Source organism: Corvus moneduloides, chromosome 5, assembly GCF_009650955.1.
Source record: "Corvus moneduloides isolate bCorMon1 chromosome 5, bCorMon1.pri, whole genome shotgun sequence".
NCBI classification, from domain to species: Eukaryota; Metazoa; Chordata; class Aves; order Passeriformes; family Corvidae; genus Corvus; species Corvus moneduloides.
The window spans coordinates 48,373,669-48,401,245 of NC_045480.1; the positions used below are offsets into that span (position 1 = coordinate 48,373,669).

The 27,577-nt window shown below is 38.4% G+C and overlaps 1 protein-coding gene and 1 long non-coding RNA gene across 8 annotated transcripts in view; one reads left to right on the forward strand and one right to left on the reverse strand.

The window, feature by feature from the left end:
* The window catches only part of LOC116444022, a 176,778-nt gene that overhangs the window by 136,718 nt on the left and 12,483 nt on the right, over positions 1–27,577 (forward strand). Inside the window, exon 8 of one of the 6 annotated variants that reach the window (XR_004240161.1) lies at positions 12,609–12,941. The exons of the other annotated variants lie outside the window; for them this stretch is intronic. This is a non-coding gene — a long non-coding RNA (uncharacterized LOC116444022). Of the gene's footprint in view, positions 1–12,608; positions 12,942–27,577 lie in introns of those variants that run through there. 6 annotated transcript variants of the gene reach the window in all.
* DCHS2 (dachsous cadherin-related 2) overlaps positions 1–27,577 on the reverse strand; it is a 62,606-nt gene that overhangs the window by 6,339 nt on the left and 28,690 nt on the right. For both annotated transcript variants that reach the window (XM_032109055.1, XM_032109054.1), the window contains exons 7-17: positions 24,768–24,925; positions 22,803–23,640; positions 21,655–21,894; positions 17,534–17,668; positions 17,080–17,289; positions 14,987–15,844; positions 10,168–10,275; positions 7,160–7,371; positions 5,534–5,685; positions 2,565–2,695; positions 806–1,092 (exon numbers count right to left, since the gene is read on the reverse strand). In XM_032109055.1, coding sequence (XP_031964946.1) covers positions 806–1,092; positions 2,565–2,695; positions 5,534–5,685; positions 7,160–7,371; positions 10,168–10,275; positions 14,987–15,844; positions 17,080–17,289; positions 17,534–17,668; positions 21,655–21,894; positions 22,803–23,640; positions 24,768–24,925 — 3,329 coding nt within the window. The remainder of the gene's footprint in view (positions 1–805; positions 1,093–2,564; positions 2,696–5,533; positions 5,686–7,159; positions 7,372–10,167; positions 10,276–14,986; positions 15,845–17,079; positions 17,290–17,533; positions 17,669–21,654; positions 21,895–22,802; positions 23,641–24,767; positions 24,926–27,577) is intronic.

The window sequence follows — 27,577 nt, forward strand, 5'->3', positions numbered from 1 at the left end:
GTGCCTACAGTTTGTCCCAGAGGCATCTAAGTGACTAAATTCCTGTGCCTGCACATGCTCAGAGGTTGAAAATTCTTTACTAAGCCAAATGTTTAGACTTCTTTCTTTACTAAAACTGTCTGAGACTTATAAATGAAGCATTATTAAGTCCAAGTCTTCTGTGGTGCCTCATATTTTTGGCTCTGGGGATATCTACCACACACAAAAAGCACCAAATCAAACAGCTCAGTTCACAGAATTGCAGAATGGCTGGGGCTGTTGGGCACCTCCAGGGAGGTCACCTTGTGCAATCCTTGATTGGGGTAGGGTCACCTAAAACAGGGTGCCCATGCCTGCATACTGCTGAGTTTTGAACATCTCCAGAGACACAGATTCCACAACCTCTCTGGACAACCTGTGCCAATACTTAGTCAATGTTACAGGTTTTTTTAAAAAGAACATGTTTCCTGATGTTTACACAGAATTTCTTGTATGTCCATTTGTGCCCACTGCCTCCTGAACTGTCACTGGACACAACAGAGAAGACTTTGGTTTGCCCATCTTTATTTGCCCACACTAGTATTTACACACAGAGGAGACAGAAACCACAAATATTGAAACAGAATAGTTTCCTCAGCCCTTTCAGCAGAATTCTTAGGAAGGGGCTGGCGTTTCCTAGAAGAGGTCTGCTCTGTTTCTCCTCAATAATAGTTCGCAGAGACCTTTCTTTCTAAGTGCTCAAGACAAATATAAACAAGCACTCCTACTATTTGTCATCATTACGGAAAGATGCCACGTGCTGCTTGTCCATTTGCCTTGTTCCCACCTGATAAAAGTCTTGAGTAAACACCGGAGGGTTATCATTGATGTCCAAGACAAGAATGGTGAGTTCTGCTGCTGTTTGATGCACAGAGTCTGAAACTATGATATGCAGTGTATATACAGCAGTTTCTTCAAAATCTAATGGTTCCACCACCAAGATTACACCACTGTATTGATCGATGGCAAATTTCATTCCAGGACTATTATCAGAAATAAAACCAAACTGAAGTGCTGGTCTGGAGTCTGCATCACTTGCTGACACTCGAGTCACTATAAAACCAGGCAGGGCATCTGAAACAATAATTTTGAGAATAAGTCAGAGTTAAAAGATAGTGTTACAATTTCTAAAGATTTTGCCTATTTTGTAATATTGGATCTTGGATATTTGTGATCTTTCCATATAGCTTTTGATACATTTAAACCTTGTGCTTTACAATAATCGCAATATCCAGAAAAGCTATGGGAAAAATAGTGGATTTCTTCAAAGGTATGTGCCGTATCCCAATTTTAATTTGGGTTTTCTTTAGACTTTCCCAGATCCAGTGTAGTCATAACAGTTTCTTCACCAGTAACAGGAACTTACATAGTTTTCCACAAGCATTTAGGTGATGTGAATTTACTGAACAATGCCACAAGAATATTTAACTGAGGCAGAGACCCCTGATCTGGGTAGGACCAGCAAATGCAATTCTGAAGCTGTTCCAAAGGAGAAGGCCACTAGAGAAAAACAAGGGCTTCAGACAGACCTACATGGCACAAAAATATTAAGAGATCAAGGTATAATCCCATGAGATTGAGAAACTGGATACAGACAGCTTTTGTCATGGGCCAAACAGACAGTACCAGAGACTGCAGACTGAACCTTTTAGTGATCATTTTACAAAGCCTGGAACTAACAGGAGATAAACCATTTCTCATTTGCATGCCTGGGGCACGAAGCCTCAACAATGCTGTGCCATTTCCTAAAGCAAGTGGTCTTAAATGGAATACAAAAAAACTAATTAAGTAACCGGTAGTTAAGAGCTGCTGTGCATCTATGAATTCTGTACTTGTCACTACCGGTGGGAGAGAAATTTAGGAAAGACTAAAACATATCAGAAAATACAGACTTGATATCTTCTCTTAACAGGAATACTGCTGTTTATAAATTTTCTGCCGTGTATCTTAATGCATTCACATGATGCCTGTATTTGAAAATTACAAGTTTAGGACTCAGGGTGTGCAGATGTTGAGCTAATGTCACACAACACACAAGATGTATGCTGGGATTAGAACTCAGGAGGTCCTGGGTCCTTCTCTTCATGATCATCAACTGGATCAAGCTATAGAGCACTTTAACACTTCATTCAAATTCATAGAAAGCATTTCTTTCATCACAATGAAGTTCAAAATGTGTCATTTCTAGCAATGCTGGTTTTAACACCAAACATTTTTATTGGAGAAGAGCAGAAATTGAAGACATATGAAGGATACGATACTGGAGTCCAAAATGAACAGATTAAAGTTGTATTTCTGCAGATTTTTTTCTCTCTTTCTGAATTGCCTATGGTTTTGTTCCAAGCTATTCTTAAACACAATGTCTAAGGATTAAAAATAATGCCTCTGAGAAGAAAAGCAGATCACAATTTGCTTTGATATTTCAGTTTTAATAATATCCACTATAATTTTTACTACAGTTGTTTGATTACACAAATCACCAAAAGCACTATCATCATCTGACAATTCCTAGCCTTAACAAAATTTAGCTGTACTTTCACACTTACTTTCTGGGACCTCCACTTTACCTAGTGGTTGGACAACTGGAGCATTGTCATTAATATCTAACACTTGTATCTTCACAATACTTGTAGCAGAGAATCTGGGGTTTCCTTTATCAGCAGCTTGTACAACCAACCTACAATTAAAGGAAACACTAATTGTCACTTCTGATCAGAAATCACTGAATTATGCACCACTATTATAAGCAGGGGAAGTTTTAAACCCAAATGATTAGTCATTGCTGTTCCTCATCGCAACTCTTAAATTCCATCTTTTTTTCTGTAAGGTTGACTGTGCACAGTTTTATTTTTTGGTTTTGCAGGAAAAAAAGTCCAGGAGATTCTACACGGCAAAAAAATGATAAAGTCATACCAAGAAAAGGGAAGTGTTCCTCTGTATTCATTTCATCAATTTTCATACCAAATATAAGTGGTTAAACAACTCTTTCAAATAAGACACAGTTCTCCCATTGGTAATTCAGAGCAGGAATTAAAACCTAAGTACTAAATTATCATTTGGAGGAACCTGACTCTCTTCATTGTTTATAAAGGGACAAAAGGGTTGTGGAAATGGGAGAATACAAAAACATCCAAAATAGTATTCAGCCAGAATGCCTGCAGACACAGAGTAGCCCTACTACTACATTATAAATGCAAGTGATAAAGTGAAAACTCTGAATACATGCACCATTTGACAATGGCAAAGTTCCCACTGATTTTAGTGGGACCAGAATCTTACTGTCAGATTAGAAGAGTTTTAACTGTACACTTCCATTTCACACCTGCATAAGGATGGGTAGTAAATTCTGTAAACAACTTTTCGATTTCCACAAACAATGTAGCAAAGAAAACAGTAAGCAGCAACATGATAAACATGTAAAAAGGGGGTCTGCTCTTTGTGGGAAGAGCCTTCTGAACAATAAAAAGCAAGTGTAAGCAAAGATTATTTGGAAGACTTCACCACTTCCCAGTAGGGAAGATTCCAGAAGGGAATCCAAAATTAAATCTAACTCAACAGGTGTTCTTAAAATTAAAAAGGCAAAAAAAAGGAAACATTGAGCTATGGTAAAGGATATACAGATCAAAGCTGAGCATCTCAATTAAATGTTTTAAGTACTAACAACTGTTTTCATGTTGCACCATGTTTTTTGGCCTCCCTGAAGGTCTTCTAAACACTTTATTTTTCCCTCTTTCTTCTAAGTAACAGTTAAAAAGTGTCAAATCGATGTCACTTCCTAAATGTTCACATGACAGAACGGAATACCAAGGCTGTAACTCAAGCTGTGCCCTGCAGCATTTCCATTCCTTAACCACACCAGCTCTGCTCTGGGTATCCTTGTGGTTTCTGATCCGACAGAATACATAACTTGAATTGCAGGCTAGTATTCAATCAGTGACCATGCATAATTCCATATAGAAAGCGTATTTTTTCTAGAATGAATATTGGTAAGGTATACATATGGAAATATTTTACTAAAAATAATCACTTTCTAAGGTTTCAGGAAAAAAACCTCTCATGAAAACATCTTAGCCAATGCATTAAAATTAAGGTTCTGTCAACACTTCCATTATAAGTCCTGTTATAAGGGACTTAGATCTTCTGGGGATGAAAATGTTCAATTTATATATATAAACAACTCCTAGCAAATTGGAAAGAACCAACAGTAACATTTTGACATCAAATAGGAAAATAGTTTTGAAAGCTTCTTTTGCTATTCACTTTTCACGTAACAATGTACAGATTAATAACTTATTTTAGAGAGAAGGAATATGAAGCTACAGATTCCTTGAACAAACTGTCAATCTGAAAGTCTAGAATTTGAACATAAATACTGAAATAAATCAGTTAAAGAGAGATGTGAGAATCATTATGCTCCCGTGTTCAACATTTCACCAACAGTAAACATCCTTCTTTTGAAGGATTTATTCCAGGTGTTCTTTTGAAGTACTAGTTACAAATAAAATGTATTATGCTACTTAAAGTACTGAAAATCAGAACTGATGTTTTCAATTCAGTGAAAAACTGAAGAAAATCCCTCCAAATTAAGTGTCCCCTGTATTAAGGTAAAACAAAGTATTTTGAGGACACTATTATCAAATCAGCCTGATACTAAAAAACCCCACATACTCTGTCAGTCTTTTTGGATGGGGTTTTCTACAAGTTACTCTCATTCATAAGAATTCTTATTGGATGTTTAAAACTTTGAGGTCCCACAGGACCGGAAAACTTGCAAATATTTTAACTGATACCACAACTAAATGAAAAAAAAAAAAAGTAATTTCTACTGACACATACACAGAAATATACTTTTTGTGGAGATCTCAGTACTTAAGATGTGTCTGTTACTGAATCTGCATAGTAATATTTTCTCTTCAAGGCATGATTTATTTGCTTTCTAATTCCAGCTATGGCACGACCCATAAAGAAAAATTGTCATGTCCACTTGACCATATTTATTCAGAGTTTTTGAAAAACAGGAAAATACTAATACTTAGTGCAAGACACATTCTAGATGGAAACAGTTTGGAAAGCATCTTTATCACACTATTGAGTAGAAAATTTGAACTATCTGCCAATTAAAAATGAGAACATGTCCCTATTTCTTGGAATTGATTTGAGTGTTTTCACTGTGCCTTTACAGATTTATAAAGAATGTTTCCAGAGAGGGAATAGCTGCACAGTTATTAATAAACTAAAATCCAAAAACTGTCATTGTTCTTATAGTGAATAATCACACTTCTATCAATAAGTGTTATCATTGATTAAACAAGACTATATTTCTATCTCTAAATTTGCTAAGTATGCAAGAATCTATAGGACAAATGGGCAGCTTTAGTGCTGTTCTCAGTGCTGTCTGGCTTGCACTCAGGTTCTGTGCGTAATGGATATCAACAGGAAACGATGAAATATGTAACATGAATATTCTCAAGCTGAACAAAAAGAATACATTTTTATGAGAACCTTCCATACAAACCTGTAAGACGAAGTGTTTTCATAATCTAGGCCTGTATTAGTTGCTAGAATTCCTCGCGTTGAATCAATTAGAAATGCTCCATTTTCATTACCAGATAAAATTGAGTATTCAGTTTCTCCATTCAGCCCACTGTCAAGGTCAGTTGCAAATACCTGTTTGCAAGCAAAACTGATGCTTAATTAAAACCAGTGGAATGTGATTTCAGAAAGAAAAAGCTTTTACTACAGTCAGGTATTTCTGTTTACTTTCCTTTCGACTGCACACATTTAAGTAAATCATCATCTTTGTCCCCAGCTTGAGTGTCATGCAAGGTCACAAAATCTGCTAACGAACTGCAATGGGCTGCACATGAATGAGTAATTTGAAATTCAGCTACATAAAACATTAGGGCTGAATGTAATCATTTTACTATTAGGTTGCTGTTAGAATGCTCTCCCTGTTGAGCACATAAAAATGCACTTACTCAGTAGTACGGGACTGACCTTTAAAGTATCGCTGCTATACAGACAAAGGACAAAATAATTGAACTATTAAGTTTTCAGAGTTTTCATGGAATAGTTCATTAATTACCTTTTTAAAATACCAACCAGAAAATGTAAAAAGGGCAGAGGCAATCTGTAAAGATTTGGCAACAGAATAAATAACATTTGTCAGCAGTGAACAGGTTTCTCAAAAACTCCTCTGACTCTTTGAAGAGTTGTCTTTGTATTTTTTTGGTTGCTGAACAAGCATTATAATGAGTCCAGGATCCAAAACATAGCAGAGGCAACCAGTCAGATTGAATAAAGGAAACCTAATATAATGTATTCGGTCATAAAATTTTGCTTGACTGCCTTTTGATTTTTCTCCATTCCTGGACATATGTTTCTCTAAATACAATGTCCATCAGTTTCTAATCACTTTGCCCTGGAGGCATTTGTAGCTTTTCATTTATTTATTCTCTAGAGAAGGAATATCTTTAGTACCTAACATGACCCTCACCGTGACCTGACTTGCAATGCAAGAACATGTACTGAGGAAATTATGTGTTCTTCTAGTCCAACTGATGTCTTCTTTTGCTCTAGCATGGCCAGCTGGAAACATTTTGGGAGAATAGATCCATTCAGAGGAAGAAGTGTTTGCACATTTAAATTAAGACAAGCTGTTCTTCAGGCATCAGATTTTAAATTGAACACTTGGGTTTGACTCCACCAGTCTGATGAGTAGAAAGTATTCTTTTTATTGCTACAGTCCTTTCAGCAGAGGCATTAATACAAGACCCAGCCTATATTGTAACCAGAACCACAGACTTGAATGGTATTTTTCAATTGCTTGAAGGTAAAAATGGAATGTTTTTAAAAAAAGAGAATTTAAATTCTAGGCGCACAATTATCAAGAAGATACAGAATTCTCTTTCAACTTAACAGACCTGAATGAATGACCCGATCTGAAATGTGGCCTAGAAAAAAAAAAATCATTTAATATTTTAGATATCCAAGCAAAGTAGTAGCAACACCGAGAACCCCACTGTCAGTTTTTAAGACAGAGAGGTCCAGAACAGACCTAACCAGATTATAGTGATGAACAGATCAGCCAAACTTCTTCTTAACTACAGCGCTGTGCTTGGGAAGATATACTTCCACTTACCTGTATGATGTCTGTTTTAGGACTCTGGCCTTCCCATACCGATGCTTTGTAATAGCTTTGCTCAAATTTAGGTACATTGTCATTCATATCTTGAATCAAAACTGTCACCCCACAGAACGCTGAATTGAAGCTATTTTCAGCCACAACTGTAAGATGTATTTTACACTTAACTTCATAATCAAGGTACTTTGGCTCTTTTACTGTGATTGTACCTGGTTTATTACAAGGAAAAAAAAAAAAATCTCAAGATGTGACACACTCATTCAGGAAAAAATGTGTACAAATGGAGTTATGAAACTCCTAACATATATGGTCACTTCCATTGAACACATGACAGAATTCCAGCAAGCTCTCCATTGTGTCCTTTTTTTACTTACCATCATCTGAACATGCTAGTTACTGAACAAATCTTGGATAGGTAAATTTTCAGCAACCACCATGCTGACAATTTCCTAAAACAAAGCCAATTTACTAGCAGAGGGATAGAGACAAAGTGTCTGCATGAGGTGTCCTCCTTGGCACAACAGTGAGACAGCCATGTCAGAAGAGACTCTCGTCCCTCATCTGAGAGGGGCTGTATCTTCCCCTCCATCAAAATCCACATCAGGCAACAGCTGTATCAATTTCTGTATCTGACTGAGAGGTGAAACACTGACTCCTTCTGATGCAGTGAGCCCCCTTCCCCTGAGCTTTTATTCTACCAAAAATAAATAAATAATGAGACTTATTGAGACAACAAGCACAACTGGACATCTCCACATGAAAAGCGAAATGTCCTTGGAAATCCGTAGTCATTGTTTCAATGTTCTAGGAACATACTCATAATCCTCCATTACATCTAAGCATAAGACATACTAATTTGTATATTAATTTTCATTAGAATTCAAATTCAGTTTTGCATGGACTTTTCAGTAATGACGTCATGAATACTGTTACCCCAAACTTGGGATAGCATAAGAACACATCAACTGTGGCACTCCAAACTAGTGCTTTTTATTTTTTATTTTCTAGGATAAGCAAACATTAACTATTGTCTATGGGCCTGTGTCTTGAACATAAAGATTTCAAAGGTGTTTTATTTTCACCACAACACTTAAAAATTATCGCATTCTGTTTACAGAGAAAAGAAAGCAGACAGTGGCTGAAGGAATACACTTCCAGATGACAGAGAGCAAACTGAAAGACTGTAGTGTAGAGTGAAACAAATAATCAAGTTTGAGGTACACCACCAGGCAGTAACAGTCTTCAAATATGTAAATAATGGGGGGGGGGGGGGGGGGGGGGAGAAGGGGGGGGCTGCCTGTGTCTTATGCCTACTCTTACTAGATTAAGAAGTAATAAGTTTAAAACATTTCAGCAAACATTCAGATAAATAGGAATAAAAAACTTTCCAACTGCCAAAACTTTTGCAGACTTTTGAGAGGGTTTGCAGAATCAGTGTCCCTGGTGGTTTTTAAGAACAGTACAAATTTCTGTCAGATTTCAGCACAACTGATTCCCCTTCTGCATCAGAGCACAGACTAGTTCATGTCTTTGAGTCACCTCCTACTCTACTTTCCATGATTCTACAGTATAATAAAAAATTAAAGTGGTAGAAAGTCTACAAAGTGTGGTTAATTAACATCACTGCTTGAAAAGACGAGGAGAGCAGATCTTTGGCTGTTCAGAACATGTATTACAGGCAGGACATTGGTACAGCTCAAAATACTTCTGCTGTAGAAGCAATGGGTAGAGAATTAGTGGTATCAAAGTTATGCTAATGTAAGAGCTGCTTTTAAAAGTCCTTAAAGGCTGAACTTCAATTAATGTTTTCTAAGAAAGAAGAAAGGCTGCAGAGGAAAGGAAACAGAAGAAACCACAATGGATCAAATGTCTTGAAAGAAGACTTGTGACATATTCACTGCTATAGAAATTCCAGTCCTGTTTGTGAAGAGAGTGATTATGAGACTCTTCAAAGCATCATGAAACCATTTTTCAGCCTAGCTTGATAAAAAACCTGAAAATACCACTTGATTTTTCTTTTTTTTTTTTTTTGTTTGGAAAGTGATATTGGGGAAGATTCACTTCCTCAGCAAAAACTTGTCTGGGTCTAAGGTGTTTTTTAAGACTAATCTCTCTTGTTTTATTTCAGTGAAATAAGAAGGACTTGAAAATCAAAAGTATGCAACTTCAAGTGCCCCCCATCTAAAAAAATTATTCTAATTGTCCATCAGCATCAACCATGATAGCTTTACAGTGGTGTGCCTTTTTATGCCTGGAGACATCAGGATAATCAGAGGTTAAAGCCTTCAGAAACTCAGGGAGAAAGCTATTTGTTGAGGGTACAAACTATTTATGCTGTTTCTGAGGAAAACTGCTTACACTGTCTGTATGCCATCCCAGAAACAGAGACTACAGCTATTCAGATGACAAACTTATTGCAGACGTTTAGGAACTGAGAGGCAACCAGAGTAGCTGTGCTCTCTTACGTGCCTTAGAGGAGAACATGGGGAACATGCCACACTCCTGGCACCTGGAATTCCTGACTGAAGAGCAGGTGAAAGCAGACCTGCTGCAGAACAGAAATACAATCACAAAAAAATAACCAGACTTCATTTAAAAACGCGTCGAGCTTTGCCTGAAACAAAGAGCATTAAAATCAACACGAGTCTAATGCTTCTACATTAGAAGTGTTTTGAAGGATTTTGTTTACTGAGTTTTTGGGAAACTTTACAATGAGAAACAACATGGCATCTCAGCTTGGATCACAAAGCAGTAGTTTATTAACTTCCAATACCTGGTGACCAATAGTAACTCAGGACTGAATGTTTTAAACAGGTATGCTGGTGTCCAATTTCTTTTTCCATCAAGTTTAGAACACTGCCTAGATTTACTAATGACCTGTTCAGTGTAACAGAATTATTACTAGGGAGTACTCTTAAGATATCTAGCCCCTTGTTCTTGTGATAGGAACTTGCTAATGCTCTAAAGTACACCCAGACACTTGAAAAAAAATTATAAAAATGTACCTGTAATAGGGTGTATGGAGAACATTTCCTGGCCACTGAAGATGCTGTATTTTATGTCTTCTCCTGTAAGTTTGTGTTCATAAGCTTCTACTGTTAGAAGTGATGTACCTATAGAAGCAATAAGACGTTTTCATCGTGTCCACCCTAGAAGGTTTTGTTCTAATTTTATAGCACTGGTATTAATAGCAGATGCACAACTATGTTCTAGGTTAGGTGCTTAATCATTAGTTTAGTAGACAATAAAAATAATTTTCCATTATTTTTCTTGTATTACAAATTCATAGGCAAAGCACTGTCTATCCCTCTTTGCTCAGTAAACTACACATCTGATTACAACTTTACCTGCCTAAATAAAATTATGACATTTAACTTTTCCTAATTGCAAACTGACATGAATCAATGGATCTCTCTCTTACCTGAAGTCATATCTAATTTCTTTTTTTTGGTGCATCATGTTACCCATGAATGAACAGAAACAGTTTCTTTTTTCTCAGTTTATCAGGAGTCAATTTGGGGTTTTGAGCAATACCTTAAATGAAATATCCTTCAGAATTTTAATTAGCCACCTTTTGACAAAGAGAATGAAAAGATGAAACTGTGTGCATAGCTATGTGTCAATTCATATAGAATCCAGATTCCATGAAAAGACCAATAATTTAATATAGAATGCAAGCGATATGAAATAAAAATCCTGTTTGGAATACAATAAGAGGAAAAATATGGAACTCAATAAATTATCCTGCTCAGAATCATCACATTCAACAAAGGTGTAGCAAGTTTAAAAGCCATTATCAAAACATCCAAATAATTGTTCTTTTCAAGTGACTTAGGAAATTGTCTAGCATACATGGCAATTGATTTTAATAGTTTTAATTATTTAATTAAATTGTAATTGATTCCATGCAGCTGTGGTGGAATGAGGCAACCTGAGCTCTTACAAATAGCATTAGCGACAACTAGCTGTTTTATTGTATCACAAAGGTCATACTGCTCATACTCAGTGCCCTGGATGTCAGAGGAAAATATTTTAGTATAAAAAATGAGAGGAAACACTGCTATTACCATGATCTGATACCTTTTTTATTTTAGCAGTTACATATTACTTTTTAAAACCAGAATTTTTCTGTTAAGGGTTTACTATTTGCTCTCAAAATCTGTCAAAAACAAAAGGCGCCAATTTTGACATGCAATTTTCTGTCCTTGTCAATATACTCGTAAGATATTTACTAGAAAAGCTCTGGAATCAACATCCATCTGTCTAATATGTAAAGACAGATACATGAATGCTGACCTGGGGTTTTTTAGGAACGAAAATAAGGGGCTGTATGTTGAATTTTCTTTGTCAAGCAACTTTGATTTGCTACAGAAAACTGCAAGGGCAACCATCCACAGCATCCTCAGAGGAGAGTTAAAGATAAAAAAAGCAAGGTCAGAAGAATATCCCTATTTATCTTTAACGCTGTCTGCAGTCTTTTTGTTTATTTGCTTGTGTCTTTAAGAAGAAAAACTACCAGAAATAAAGGAAGCAGCAGCAGTTCTACTTGAATCCTTATTTTTTAGAGGCTGATATTTTTAGAGGTCCTCATATTCCAATCCTTTAAACTCCACATTTTTTACACAGATAGAATTGTTTACAACTTCTTTTTGGCAGAGATCAAATCTCTTGTGTTCTGATACCTTTCATGGAAAACTATTCCTCCAAACAGTGAATTTTACAGTTCATTTTCAAAAAAATATGACCAAACTCTGAGGTCTGTTGTGACATAACCGGCCCTACACAGATAAAGAGCAACAGAAAATATCCATCTGCTGGAACTCGCCATTTCAATCATTTGTGATTCAGACATTGCCTCAAGCAGAGGTCACATTGTGTAGCTACTAACAGAGGGAAAAATCAGGGAAAGGGAGCTTTCTGCCTGCAAAGCACATTGAGGCTGAGATCAGCACTGACAATAGAGCAAGGCAGCAGGGAGATCAGGTTCCGAGCAGAAAGCAGTCAGATTGCCTTGAAATGCTAGGCAATTGACCTCTGAATTAGTTAAAAATATTGCAAGACATGAAGAGTGATGTAATATGTGTAAATTTAGGGGTGTTTTCAGTTTAATCACAGACTGTCCAATTGCATTTGGAAGTATCTCAAACTGTTTTATGCAGCCTAGATCCCAACATTATGCCTGCAGACTCAAAACCAAAACATGGCAGTGTGAACAGCATTTGCTACCTGGACAAATCAGCTCCAAAACATTTGCTGAATTCTGTGTTAGGACATACATGTTTTATATATGGGTTTTTTTATACAGATGTCCTAACACCAGCACCACACTGAGCTACTGTATCACTGTATCGTTGTTTTTCTTCTCTCTTCAGTACTCATTATAATAGTCTCTTTTCCCCATCCTTTGCCATCTAACCTGTGTTCATCCCTTCCATTATTTCTTCAGACCTCTTAATTGCCACGAAAGGAAAAGCTGAACATGGAGATAATGGTTCAAGAACTGCCTGGACACAATCCTGTGCCATGTGCTCCGGGATGACTCTGCTTGAGCAGGGAGGTGGGACCAGATGACCCATTGTGGTCACTTCCAATCTGACCCATTCTCTGATTCTGTGACTTAAAGACTAAGGGGTTACATATATGATATCTAATAGAAAAAAACCACAGAGGAGTCAAGAAGTTACACTGATGAATCTGTCTCCATGGAACTGCTATGCAAACAACCATTCAGCTGGAAGTTTGGTGAATAATAAAGGTTTCTTACCCTCTGAAGGGCACAGTCACTTGATTATTTATTGACTAGCTTCTACTGCCTGTTGTAATACAGTTTATAATATTTAAAGACACTAAATATTCAATATTAAACAAAAAAGAATAGAAAAATGGGGTTTTCTGAAGGTTATTAAACTTGGAGGTCAAACACTTAAAGAAAATGTGACCACAAGGACCAGTTCCCGAGGCACTTATCCATTTGATGGGTTTAGACTAAATTAAAACTAAGGACCCTTGGCTTTGGTTTTTGTAGTTTATATTATTCACATTTTTTATTCTTTTTAAAATAAACGTAGCATTTTTCTCCTCCATCAGTTGAGGCAGAAATAAAATTATGAAGAAAAGCCACATTTATTAATACCAGTTCTACAAATAATCAGTATGTAATGTAAATCTTCCCTGGGCTGAATACACTGGAACCATTCACATTTGTAGGGGTCCCAGGATCACATCTATCCTGAAAGCTAACTTCTATGAGAGTTTTAATTACAATCACGCTTTTCTTCCCCACTGAAATGTAAAATATTTGATATTTATGCATGCTCATGAAAAAAGGAAAATAGTATAAGCAGAGATAAACAGTATTAGTATTTAGTAAAATCTCTTATATTCTGAAAAGAATTTGATCTTCTTAGCAAATAGAAGTATTATTAAACACAAACTAACATTTTGTGATCAAACCCTCCTGTTTATCCTGAAGCTTTGCTAAATTTCCTTTAATCAAAACAACTTAAATTGAATCTTAATTATATTTCCATAGATTGAATAGGAGAACACAGTGGCATTCTGATACCATGGTTCCTCGGGGCATTTCTGTAATTTCTGGCTGGCTTTTATAGCCTGACCCAGGAACATATCTACACTTAAAAAAAATCTTGGATCAGAGAAGTTTACCTATTGCCATAAAGCTCTGATCTTTATTTTCTTTCGTTAAATGTAACAATTTGAAAATTTGGCTTGTAGTCCCAAACAAGCACAGAGGAAGGAATGGCTGAATAACCACAGCAGTAATTACTGCAACAGCCATCTTCACCCTTCATTCTCTCTTCTGTTTGCAATCATCCAAGAATATTGATTGGTTTTCCAAAATTACTAACACATTTCTTATTTAACTGATTCATAATCCAATATACAGGCTGTTACTCAAGATCTATGAATTCACTAGTCTCACAAAACCCTTAGGATATAAAGAATGCTCCTTTTGTTTTACTGAGAGAAATTGGAATTATAAAGAGGATAAACTACTTGTTCAAGGTGAACCTCATGAGCTGTTTGAATTGAGAATATAGTGCAGTTCAGATCTTTAAATAATCTGGCTGACTGTATGGTGAGATTTGTGGACAGAAACATGTGAAAGGCACTCCTTTCTGCCTGTCATTAGGACAAAACCAATCCCTGATGCAGGAGAATATACCACATCTAACTGGCCGGAGGGATAACTACTAATGTTCTTTGAATGATAAAAAGTAGAGCAGTAATTTTCGTCAATATCCAGAACAAATCCAAATAAATCTGTATGTGCCTGGAGCTGGTTTGTCTGTAGGTAGCATTCCACAGTGCAGGCTCTACCTAGAGAGACTCTGTAGAAGCCTGTCCGAGTGGCAATGTACCGACAGCCTCTGAACTTCTCTACCCTATTCTACCCCCCTTTCTCCTTCTTCTGAAGAGTCCGAAACTTCACTAAGGTATTCCTGAAAGCTGCTACAGTTTGTGAAGGGAACTGTGAAAACAAGAAATGCCAATTTGCACCTGGTTCCCAACACTCACCTCATCTGAGCTTGTGTGCACTGCACAGTGAAACAACAAGTCCACCCATCATTAAAGCCATTTGGCTAAATGAATGAACCCACTGATGATCAGACAATGCCTCCTCCATTGCATCTTTTTTCATGCTGGTGCACTGGAAATGGGCAAATGGGTATTGGCTACATCCACATTAACTTTTCCCTGCTGCTGCACAGAACAGAAAGGTTTCCCTATACTGTTCATTACAATTACCATTCCAAAATGAGGCGAGATTGGCAACTCCAAGAAGAGGGATTTCATGCCCACCTGCTGCACTGTTCTCAGGCACACTTGCTTCATACAGGCTGTGGCTGAATGAGATGGCCTCCTCTTGTTCTTCTGTAAAGATAATGACCACAGCTGTGGCTGTTCGAGGTGAGATGCCTTGATCTGAAGCTGTCACTAGCAGCTGGGTACTGAAGTCCTTGGAAGCCAAGGGCTCCCGGAAAATGATGTCACCTGTCTTCACATCAATCTGAAATACAGGTTCTGCCATCATCAAATTAAAAACAATAGCTCCATTGGATCCCAGATCCACATCCTCTGCTCTCACAGTGGCTACTGTCTCATTCACAGCAGTTTCAGCAGGCACAAAGGCCTTGATAGGACTCTGCAAAAAAACAGGATCGTTGTCATTGACATCATCGATGTGCACCACAACACTGACAGTGGTGCTCCTTGGAAAATGGGTGCTACAGTCACTTGCTACAGCCCTAAATGTGTACTGGGACTTGGTTTCCCGGTCCAGTGCCTTTGTAGAAACGATGGATCCTGTGACACTGTCGATAGCAAATGCTCCGTAGGTGTCGTCAATGAGGGAGTACATAACTTCACCATTCAGGCCATCGTCTTCGTCAGAAGCAGAGAGGTCCAGGATGGCTGAGCCTTCCTCCAGGTCTTCTGTCACAGAGATTTGGTACTGGGTCTTTGCAAACAACGGGCTGTGGTCATTTTCATCCGAGACTGTTAGATAGATCTGTGCAGTGGAGCTTCTCGAGGGACTGCCTAGGTCATGGCACTCAATTACAAGAGTGAAATTGCTGATGTCTTCTCTGTCTAAGCTACGAGTGACCAGCAATTTGCCTGATGTGTTATTTAGTGTGAAGTATTCTCCAACATTTCCACCTTTCAAACACATAAGAAATGAAATGATCACAAACAAGTACTCTTAAAAAAAGAAGCCCTTGTGAATGCTCTGTGCTACTTGCAATAACAAGGTCCAATTGCTCATACAGCTGGTGTGCTCATGTGCCTTTCACATATTTTATCTCTCACACAAATTAAAACCTGTATTTCATTTAAATCGGTGGGTGGCAATGAAAGCAAATGCAGAATGTCGTATCAATTTACAGACTGGCTATTTGGCCACATGCATATCTTTTTTCCCAAACCAGCCCATCTTATAAAAGCTCATGCAGCTATGCTGCTGCATGAAGTGACCTCTTCCCAACCTTAGTTACAAATTCCAAAAATCCATAAAGCATTGCTGACAATTGTAATTGCTTGCTCCCTGTTCTAAGAACCTCTCTCTTGGAATTCAAGAGTTGTGCAAGGTCTTGATTTGGGGCCAGTGGGAATAAATATGAAGCAGTCAACTGAAAAGTCATCATTTTCAGTAACAGTGAATGGCATACATACTTTATAGCATGTATAAAGACCAAAGGTAATTAAATTATATGTCATAGAAGACAATGACATTAAAACCAAGAAAACAAAGAAATTCATAACTGTTACTTCAAAGAAAAATGTGTTGGCTTTTACCACAGTAGCTCTCTGCCTATGTTTGAGCTATTGCTGAGAGCCACAAACCAAACTAAGCCCAGCAAACTTGTATTTTTCCAAAGACATTACAGGAGGCTTTGAACAGCTGTGGAGTGTACATTGGCATAGTGGACACAGGGAGAGTTTGACAAGACAGAAGCTAAGTATGACATTACTAATTGCTGGGTGAAAGAAGCTCTCATGAAATAAAATTTAATAAATGGCATTAAATAAATACAATTCAATTAATTCTAGCACTTATTTTCGAGGGCATATTTACATTCAGACTTCTACAACTACAACAAAAAGGACAAAATTATGCCTTCATGATTAATGGCTCCTTCCAGCATTTAATATTTTTTTGTTTTTCTCTTCTGTACTATTTCAAATCCAGAAAGCAGAATGAAAGTATGCCTGGGAAGTGCTTATTAGTGCTGACAAAAGGGTGAAAGATCTCTTTTCTTTTCCACATAAAAGAAGCATGTGGACAAGATGGGAGCTCAGGAGGCCTGGTAAAGTCAAGACTAGTCTAAAACTTGGATGCTGCTGTTTATTTACCCCCTGATTTATACCAACAAAAATGATGGAATGTAACTTACCAATTATTTTGTATCTTAGAGCTCCGTTATAGCCAGCATCCATATCTATAGCCCGGAAAATGTAAACAATAGAAGGCTCTTGGTTCTCTGGAATGAAGATCTCAGAGGGAGGAAGAAGAAATGTGGGAGAGTGATCATTTTCATCCAGCACTGTGCAGATTACTGTCACTGTGCTTGACAGCGACGGGGTTCCACTGTCCCGAACCAAAACTAAGATCAATAAAAAGAAAGCAAATTTCATTCAATGGTTGTGGGTGCAACAATGGATGTTCCTTAATAATATCAGAGTAGGAGATTTATTCATGCTATGCAAAAAGCATATGCCCTTCTGTACTGGAAAATCTTACCACTTGCATCTAATTCAGAAGGCATGAAAAAAGTAACTCTGATAGTAACACCACACTCATTCTCACTTCCCGCTCTAGAGGCATTCATAGATATTTCACACTGCTACCTTTAATACTGAAAACCTCCTGGGTTTCCCTGTCCAGTGGTGCAGCTGTTATGAGTTCTCCACTGTTCAAGTTCATCTTGAATTTCTCATAACCAGCTCCTGGTAAGATTTCATACTGAAGCACGGAATTCAGTCCTTTAAAACAGAATGGAAGTCTTAGTAAAACACAGCAAGTCTCCTCACATTCAGGTCTACTTATTTGTCTCTTTCCTCTCCCTCCAAGTTTTTCTGAATTACAATTCCATACAGCTCTTGATCAGACCTACCATTTGTATGTAGTACAGGGATATTAGCCTGCCCATCTTTCTCTAGGAAATAGGCTAAAACCACACAGGCTTTTAGAAGCCTTTCTTTCAAAGTTGCCCACCTTAGCTGAACAGGCAATGAGACTCAACTTTCTCACCTATTATGGTTATAAGATAATTTCTTTCATATTTCTCCTAGTTTCAACATCCTCCCAAGGAAAGTATAATGTCATCTCCATCACAGTTCTATTATTACCTTCAATGAGTTTCATCCTACATTATACCTGCAGGGTTGGCCTATTTTGCCCCTTTATTTTTTTGAAAATTTTCATAAGTTTCATTCAACCATTCGGTGTTTTTCCCACCAAGAAATTAGTCCTTTAATAGGGTAGGGACAGTTGGCACACCTGAAAAATTACGTGACACTTCTAGTCATACAAAAACTTCTATTCAATGTCAAACACTGCCTGCCTGTTCTCATCTGCTGCAGTCAAGCACAGGACAATCTGCACTGGAGTTGATGGAGAAACACCCATGTGAGAGCAGAAACAGAGCCAACAGTTTTTAACATCCTTGACTTCATTTGCCTTTGAATAGCTTTGTTAAGTGGTTGATAGTGCTACTGAAATTTGATTAAGATAATTACTACTGTAAAAGTATTTGCACCTAACTAAGTCAAGGGAGGGACATATTCATACATTACTCAGCAGGAAGAAAAATGAGTTACAGAAATCCTTTCAGCTTTACAGAGGAAGGAAGAAAAACCACATCAGTGAGGACAATCAAGGTGAATGTCTTCAAAGTCTCAGGTTACTAACATATATTTATCTGATCTGCCCATATTAGGTACCATTCAACTAAATTTTAAAAGACATTCACAGTTCTGCCTGCATTTATCTGCCCTTAATCACCAAAATGCTCCAGATGGAAAAAAAGAGACATGAAGCTGCAGGTCCGATACTAACTATTAGCTCCTCGCCTCCTGCAACTGAACTGCTTCAACCCAGTTCCTTCTCTGGCAGATTCCACAATGGACATTACACACAGCCAGTGCTGAATAACCAAGGATGCCATCCAAGTTAGCTATTCACACAATGCTGAAGTTAAAACTTTTAACTCTTAAAGGACACAGATACATGAGAGCTTAATTATATTTATTTACCAAGCATTGACTGCCTCCTTTCCCATATTCAGCTGCTAGGAGTGTAAAGAAGCATTAGGAAAAAGCTGCACACCCTGCCCAGGAGAGGAGCGTGATGACTACACATTTACACATCACAGCACAGCAGCTAGCTAGCACATTTGCACTCAATCCAGCCTGCTGGTTAATTATTCAGTAGTACTGGTCACATTTTAGGGGCTGAAATTACAAACTGAAATAAAAAATGTCCCCCCTGCCCCAAATCCAGACTCAAGTCGCATCTTCATAGGACTTTACAATAATGTCTAATGAATGGCAGTAAGCCCTGTCTCATAACTCTAAGTCAATGGTTCCTATTAACCTTTTAAGATTTTTCTCCTAAGGCTCCAGACATGACTATTGAACCACAGAGGTGCACATCAGCTTAAAGGCAGACCTTGTCAAATGCTAGTTCAGTTCTGCAAAGACCTACCTCAAGAAAAAACCCTGACCTATCTTAAATATGCTGCTGGTATCTTTGCTTTCCCATGTGTATTTTTCCAACACGCATATTTTCCAACATTAACAGTTTTTACACTTGCATTTACTGATGTTGAGCTGTCAGATGTCAGCTGGGTGGGGGGGTGAGGGCATGGAGGGCTACCAAAAGGCTCCCAAAGTCAGGCAACATAGAGATGCAGAAGGTGCAGGTCTCATAATGTGCAGGAGGGAGGAAGCTGAACAAGACGTTTCAGGGATATTCATGTGAAAGAAAACCATTCCAAAGTCAGAAATGTTACTTGTGACTTCCCCGCAAAAAGATCCCCTTCCAGTCACAGAGAATGAAGCAGAAAGGAAAATAAAAGGTTGATAATGACTGGTTCCTCCCAGTGGTCACTCAGGGAACATATGAAGTGAACAAAAAAATGTGATTGGAGAAAGCCCTCCTCTGAGAGTATGCAAATATTACTGGGATGTGAACTGCAATTTAAAGAGTGTGTAAAAATAAATACATGATGTAAAAAAAAAAAAAAAAAAAAAAAAAAAAAAAGAACACCATGACAGGAGTCATCTTATTTAAAAATTGTGTTCCAAAAATGTAAGAAAAGTGAGTAGAATTGTACTTATATGACTCCTATATAAATCAAATCTTTCTTACATAATGAACATCACTTCAATGTTAATTTGAAACAATACAGTTACACATCCATGACATGGGGCCAAATCATGCAAATGCAAGAAAAAGACCCAACAGAAGGACTGTGGTTACTGGAAAATGCACTTTAAAAAAATGGCAGGAAGGAGCCATCAGCCACAACAGTGCTCCAGCCCAAAGTGTCTGAACAGGCAGGCGCACACTGTGCCACCCAGTACACTTGGAATGCCCTTCCTCTCCACCCTGCCAAGCCACCCCAACTCCCTCCCACTAACTGCTCTGGAAATTTCCTTTCTGCTGTATTTCCCACAAGATGTGAAAAATTACAAGGGATGGAAAAGAAGGGAGAAGAATTCAAGCAAATTCTCACTGTTTTCTCCTCTATCTTGCAAACCTTTCTTCAAATATCACCTTTTTTAAGTATTGTGATCCACAAAAGAAAGAAAATACTTGGAAGAGTGGGATACAGAGGCAGACTGCAGTGCAGCTCAGCTGTTCTGAAGATCGTAACAGACAGGGATACCTACCCATTCCTAATTTCTAAATACTTTACATACTTTTGGAGAAATGCCTTTTCTGTATAACACCTCTACTGAGCTCACAACAGCCTTTTGTAATCAGTATGTGCTCTACATTAAAATTACAAATCTTACCAAATACAAAAGATTATTTTGCTAACAAGCTCCATTATCTACTTTTAGGATAGCACAGTCTTACACAATTTTAAAGGAAGTACAGAAAGTGAACCCACATTAAAAAGGAAGTCATTCACAGAGTTGAGACTACCTTTGGGCCAAACACAGCAGTATTGTAATATTTACCTCTCTTTCCAGGTTTTATTATTTATCACACAGACCCTATATGACTGCTCCAGCACATGGACTACCTGTAACATCGTATGCTATACATTTTAGACAGTTCAAAAGAGCAAGTAGTTGAAGAACTGGAGGGAAGTTTCTGTTGCTTAGCAGACTCAGGTTTAGTCCTCACGTGTGATTCACTGAGGAGATGAACCATACCCACATCCTATTCATGCATTCTGTGTATTTTTGAAAAGCAATGCATTAGCATTCTTTAGCATGTAAAGACCTATTTAAAATGAGGAGCAGCTTTCACAATCCCTTCACAGCGCAACCAGCTGGAAAATCTTGGATGACAGTGCCCCTCTCTGGTCAGAAAAGATGAGTACATATTTGCCAGTTCTGTTACAAAACCAGGACTCTTGACTAGTTAACTACTTTATCCAAAACACTCTGATTGAGAGCAAGAAAGTGTTCAGATATTGAGTTGAATACTGTTTGCTGATTTATAACCGGAACACGTTGGCTTTCTTCCCATGAACGCTACAATATGCTGTGTCACACAAGCACACATTTTACATTTAATATACCCGTCAGAGCTGAAGCTACCCAAGAGTGCAAGTCAGAATACCTCCAAGCCCCGATTGAAGATTGAGAGTCTAAATCAAAACCCATATTTTGAAACTCAAAAGTCAGACATTACCTTGGGAAAAGCACAAGAGCTGTACATGCAAGGCAGCAAGATCGGATTGGTCTATTATGGTCCAGAAGTAAATTACTAGCAAAAGGACACAAATTACCTGCATCTCGGTCCACAGCCTCCACTTTTATGACAAACTCCCCTGGATCTTGGTTTTCATGAACTGCAGTCTTGTAAAGTTGCTTTAGAAATACTGGGGGCTCATCATTCACATCAAGAACAATGATGGTTAGAACTTGTGTGGCAGAGAGAGCTGGGCTGCCGTCATCAAGAGCCATGACTGTCAAACTGTAGCGCTCCTGAACCTCATGGTCTAGAAGGTGGGCTGTAGTTAAGAGTCCTAATTTAAAGAAAAAGGGTCTTAAAATGTATTCTGGTCCAGGTTAGGATCCTAGTTGCTCCAGCACTCATAGCTTCAGTGTAGCATCACTGTGCCACTGATCCAAGGCTTCTGGACTTTGCAGTCCTGCGATTCCCTGGCCCAGAAATACTGCCTTTGGCATCCAGGGAAATTGGGATTCATGGAAAATTCAAGTGAAGTTCAGTGATTTCTTTTTATTTAACTTTGGGCTTAACATTTTAACTTTATTTAACTTAAATATTTGTCTTCTTTTGCACTTAAGTTATGCAGTTAGGAGCTGTACAAATCACTGTCAGCTGCATCACCTAATGGATTCAAAAATCAGAATAAGAACCAGAAGATATTACAACTACTAGGGTGATATTTGCATTTGTGTGAATACAGTATAATAGTTAGAAACCAGAGAATTTCAGAGGGCTGAAGAATGAAATTCATCAGCAGTTTGAGCCTCCACAGAACACGTTCCACCCGCAGTGTAATGCAGACTCCTCAACCTTGACTTTGCCTTTCCTCATGTGTACACAACATGACATACATGTGTGCACATGCTTTAAGTATGCATCATGCCAAAATCAGAATGAGGTATTTCACTGCACGCATTTTCTTCCCACCTTCCTTAATGCGCTATTGGAAGATGCTCCCACACAACACAGTAAAAGTGTCATGCCAAAATTTTTGGGCTGAGTCTCACAAAGCTTGACCACCATGTGCAGTACTGCCCCACTTGTGTGGTGCTCTGCCCAAGGCAATCACCCCTGAGGACACAATAAGTCACCTGGGCAGAGTGCCACACTAATGTGGTATTTCAGTATTGGATGGTATGCACTCCCAAGTGTTACTGTGAGAAGCACAACACAAGAAACCCCAGAGAAGAGAAGTTACAGTACCTGTGATTTTATCCAGTACAAATGCTTTGTTTTCATTGCCTGAAAGAATGTGATACGTAACTTGTCCATTTCTTCCCTCATCAGGATCCTTTGCAACTATGTGGTGTACAAGGAAGCCTACCTCCACATCCTCCATGACATAGGAAAGGGGCGAAGACATAAAACTGGGACTGTTGTCATTGATATCTAAAATAACAATTTTCACAGCCAGGGAATCCAGCCTCCGCTCAGTCAGATTTATTGCCTGGTCTTCTGCAAACACTGTCAAGATCACAGAACGAGTAATCTCCCTGTCTAGTGGAGACGCTGTGGTCAAGGAGCCATACAAAGGGTGAATAAGAAATGGATTTTTACTCATGTTACTCATTTCTAAGGAATACTCTATTTTGCTGTTCAGAAAACCGCCATCTCCATCTTTTGCATTGAATGTGTAAACCAGAGTCCCAACAGGTACATTTTCTTCTACGCCAATCACTACAAAGTCATCTTGAAAATATGGAGAATGATCATTCTTATCTTCTACATCAATACTTAGGAAGACAGTGCTATTTTGTGGGGGATTATTGTAATCCTTTATAATAACTTGCAAAAGAAAGTGCGAATCCGTTTCATAGTCAAGCTCCTTGGAAAGGTAAAGGTCTCCTGTCAAGCTGTCAATTTCAAAATGAACATTATCATCATCCTTAGCAATACTGAAATGCAGTTTCCTGTTAGGTGCTAGATGGTTATCAGGCACCTTCAGAGAGTCCAACACTTGTGCAGGCTTAAAATTTTCAGGTACAACAAAGTGCTTGAAGTCTTGTGAGAAGCCAGATCTCCTATTGGGAAGTGGGATCACCTGTAACCAAAACACAAAGACTGCAATATTTTCCCACTGTTATTATGAATATTGCAATGTGTAGTGGGTTGACCCTGGCTGGATGTCAGGCGCCGAGCAAAGCTGCTCTCTCACTCCCCTCCACCGCTGAACAGGGGAGAGAAAATACAATGAAGGTTCATGAGTTGAGATAAGGACCAGGAGAGATCACTCAGCAAATACCATCACAACCAAAACAGACTAGAATTAGAGATATCAAATGAACTTATTGCTAAAAAAATCAGAGCAGGATGAGGAGAAGTAAAATAAGGCCTTAAAAACACACCTTCCCCCCACCCCTCTGTCCTTCCCAGCTCTACCTCCTCCCCCCCCAGTGGCACAGGAAGACAGGGAGTGGGGGTCATGGTCAGTTCACCACCTGCTGTTTCTCCCGTTGCTCAGGGAGATGAGTCCTTTAACCCTCTTTAACTGTGGGAATGGCATTTGCCTTGTCTGGATTGAAGCATGTTATTACAAGCTATCCAAAATTAACCATCTTTAGGGTGACTTGAAAACGGCAGCCTCAGTGACATTCAGCCTCTGATAGAGGAGTGCACAGGAGGCCTGGACAAAGCAGCCCCACTGTGGCTTGATGAACAGCAGGTGGCTGCCTGTGCAGTGAGCACACACTGCATTTCACTGCCATGCAGAGTAGCCCGGTATAAACCGGCACCAAGAAATGAGATATCATTCTACGAGGTTATAGAGACAGACTTTAGAAAAGACAGCAACTTAGTGGAGAAAAAAAAAGTCTACTCTCTTCCCCACTTTCAGTCCCTCTTGATATTTGCTTTTCTTCCTGCCCACCTGGATATTTTCCTCCTATTTTCCAGTGTTCCCAATGATCTCCTACTAAAGCACAAACATCATCTATTTACAAGATGATCCAGAACTCTGTTGTGCATTCTTAACAAATGAAAATGAATCTGCTCTCATTTCCTCCCTCAACAGAAAAATGTCCAAAACAAATTACCACAAGACAAGGTGCTTACAATTTTTAACTTCTTCCTTCCTTCAGTTTATTTCCCTACATTCTTCCAAAATTTTTTTTTTTCAAAAAAACTAAGCATCTAACATAATTGTTCTATCTCTACAATGTAAATAAGTACCTGGATGTAAACTGTAGCATGTCCTTGAAGCGAAGGCATCCCCTGGTCCTTGGCTGTGACCCTCATTCTGTAGTCTGATCTCTCAGCATATGACAGAGGCCGGGTTGTTCTTAACTCTCCACTGACAGCATCAATCTGGAAGTACCCTATATCCTCTTCTGTGGGGTAAAAATGGATACATGTTATTGCAAATCAGTAACAGCTTGCTTCCATAGAACTAAACATGGTAATGAACAGTGAAAATGAGCAGGACCCAGAGGAAAGGAGCCTGCTGCACTCACTTGGATCTCTCTAGCTTGTTTGGTTCACCTCTTCTTTCACTGAGTACACAGTGATTATAAACCACTTAATGTGGATTCAGAGAAGTACAGAGAGAAACACCAGAGAGCACTAAAGCAGCTGCCCAGTTTTGTACCAACATTACTCACACCAATGGTGTGCGCATCAGGAGGGCAACAGATACTCCAGGGCTGCTCCTTCTATTTCTGACCTTGGCAGACAGGGCCAGAGAAAGACCTAAGTCTCCAAACTGGCATGAAGGGTCAAGTATCTCCTGCCAGCTAGCCAGGTGGCTCTTGTGACTCACAGATTATGGGGGCCAGCAAAGAGCACTGCTGACCCCTATGATACACCGTGACTGCAGTGATGCCACCTGCCCTGCTTGTGCTCTGTACCCACAGCCAGCTGGGGGTACCTAAAATCTTACAGTAAGCTGCTGCATAGCAACATGTGAATATTGGAAATTATGGTTGTATCTTTCCTCAAGGACTGGTGGCACTCCAGTAACAAGTGACTTTTAATTAAAGTTATTACTTGCAGCTACATCAAATAACATTTATTGGAGAGCTGCAAAGAATAATTCTACCACAGATGAGTAAACAGCTCTTTGTCACTAAGAATTATAGAATCATTTGAGTTGAAAAAGATCATTATGATCATCAAGTGGAACCCTTAACCCAACACTGCCAAGTTCACTGAACCATGTCCCTAAGTACCACGTCTACATGTCTTTTAAATACCGCAGGGGATGGTGACTCCACCACCTCCCTGGGCAGCCTGCTCCAATGCTTGACAAACCACTAAGTGAAGAAATTTTCCCTAATATCCAATCTAAACCTCTCCTGGGAAAAGAGACTGACACATACCTCCCCCATTTTCAAGAAATGGCATAAAAATTACTCAAAAATTTTAGTAAAATGGGAAAGTAGCTATTACTTTGTATACATCACCAGAAACTGAGAAAATCACAGTTGTTATAAGTACTTCTCTGCTAGAATGCTATGCAAACAGCTTTCTGTTATGTGAATTTTTAATAAGGTGCACTAGTGGGTTAAATAAAGTCATGCAGCACAACAGCTGCTATTATAGTAAGCAACTATGGTAAAAATAAATTCAGTGCAGATGTAGTACACAAAACACCCATAAAGAACTATATTTCTATAGGCACCTAAGTGAGCATGAAGCTGTTTATGTTCTCCAAATGTGCACATTCAAATTAGTTGACTGCACATGTAGATGTTCACTTTTGTATCCAATCACATCATCTGCAACTGCAAAATAGTTGCACCTGTAACATTTGAAGAAAAAAAGCACTTAGCAGACTAGATAGAAAATTGGGTTTTCACAACCAACAAATAGAAGTTTTTTTCAATATTGTTCTGCTATTTTTTGAGTGACTATAGCTTTCTAATTCCCCACAAGTCCCTCCTGGGTTCAGTCTTGCTGTCTGGAACATTAACAACAAAAAGAAGGTTTGCCAACAAAAGGAACCCATATATAGAGACAATTATATTGAATGAGACAGTCTTGAATTTTGCATTTTTCATGGTAATTTTGAAACATTGCTGCTGCTATATTACTATTTTCGTAATAGCTTTTGGTTTACTTTCCTGGTGTAGGTCCCAACAATGTGTCTACATTCACAAATCTGCTATTTTGTTCCATATAATGTTTCATGAACCAAAATCCCAGCTAAGCAAAAGTCACAGGAGATATGAGAAACAGAACACATAATGTGAAATGCATGCATATATTTTCAGTATTTTGCTAAAACCTACACTTACAGTTACACTAAAATCCAAATATTACATGAAATAGTTTTGTGCGTACTTTGGTGGCAATAAAAGTAACAAAAAAGTCTGAAAATATTGGAAAGAGACACTGTATAGAGCAAAACCCCTTGGGACTTTCATTTTGTGTTTCGCATTATCATTTTTTATCTGTCTTTATAAAGACATTCAAAACTGAAATGCCCCATGTCTATTTTTCTAGTATTTTTATCAATCTATTTTTTAAATGGATTCCAAGTGTAGCCATTTGATTGGAAATCAGAAAAGACTTTTACACTGAGAAAAAAGTTTATGCAGCTCTATACGCTATAGAGCATGCCAGTCATTGCTCTAAAAGCTCATGCTTGCTGCATTTCCAGAAACATTTCCTTAGCTATCATCTCCATAAGTCACCTGAATTAGGCAGCTGCTGCTTATGTCATACACCCTAAATATGTCCTTTTGTATCTGAGGAGAAAAGGAAGAAAGTATAGTAGAAGTGGATACAGAATAAGGAAGCTGGAAAGAGCAGATAAAGCGTGGAACAGAAAAAAATTGAATCTCTCAATAACTAGACTCTAATGGCTCCAGTCTCTTCTTGTGCTTGCAAAAGTAACCTGCCAATAAATACATATGCTTTTACAATTAAATTTTTCACCTCTGCCTTGTACAGTGACTGGACAAGGACTGGACTGCCTTGGCCAGACTTTCATTTACATGAGGTTCTCCAAAACTCAGACACTCTCCCAGCTCTGTGCTCTC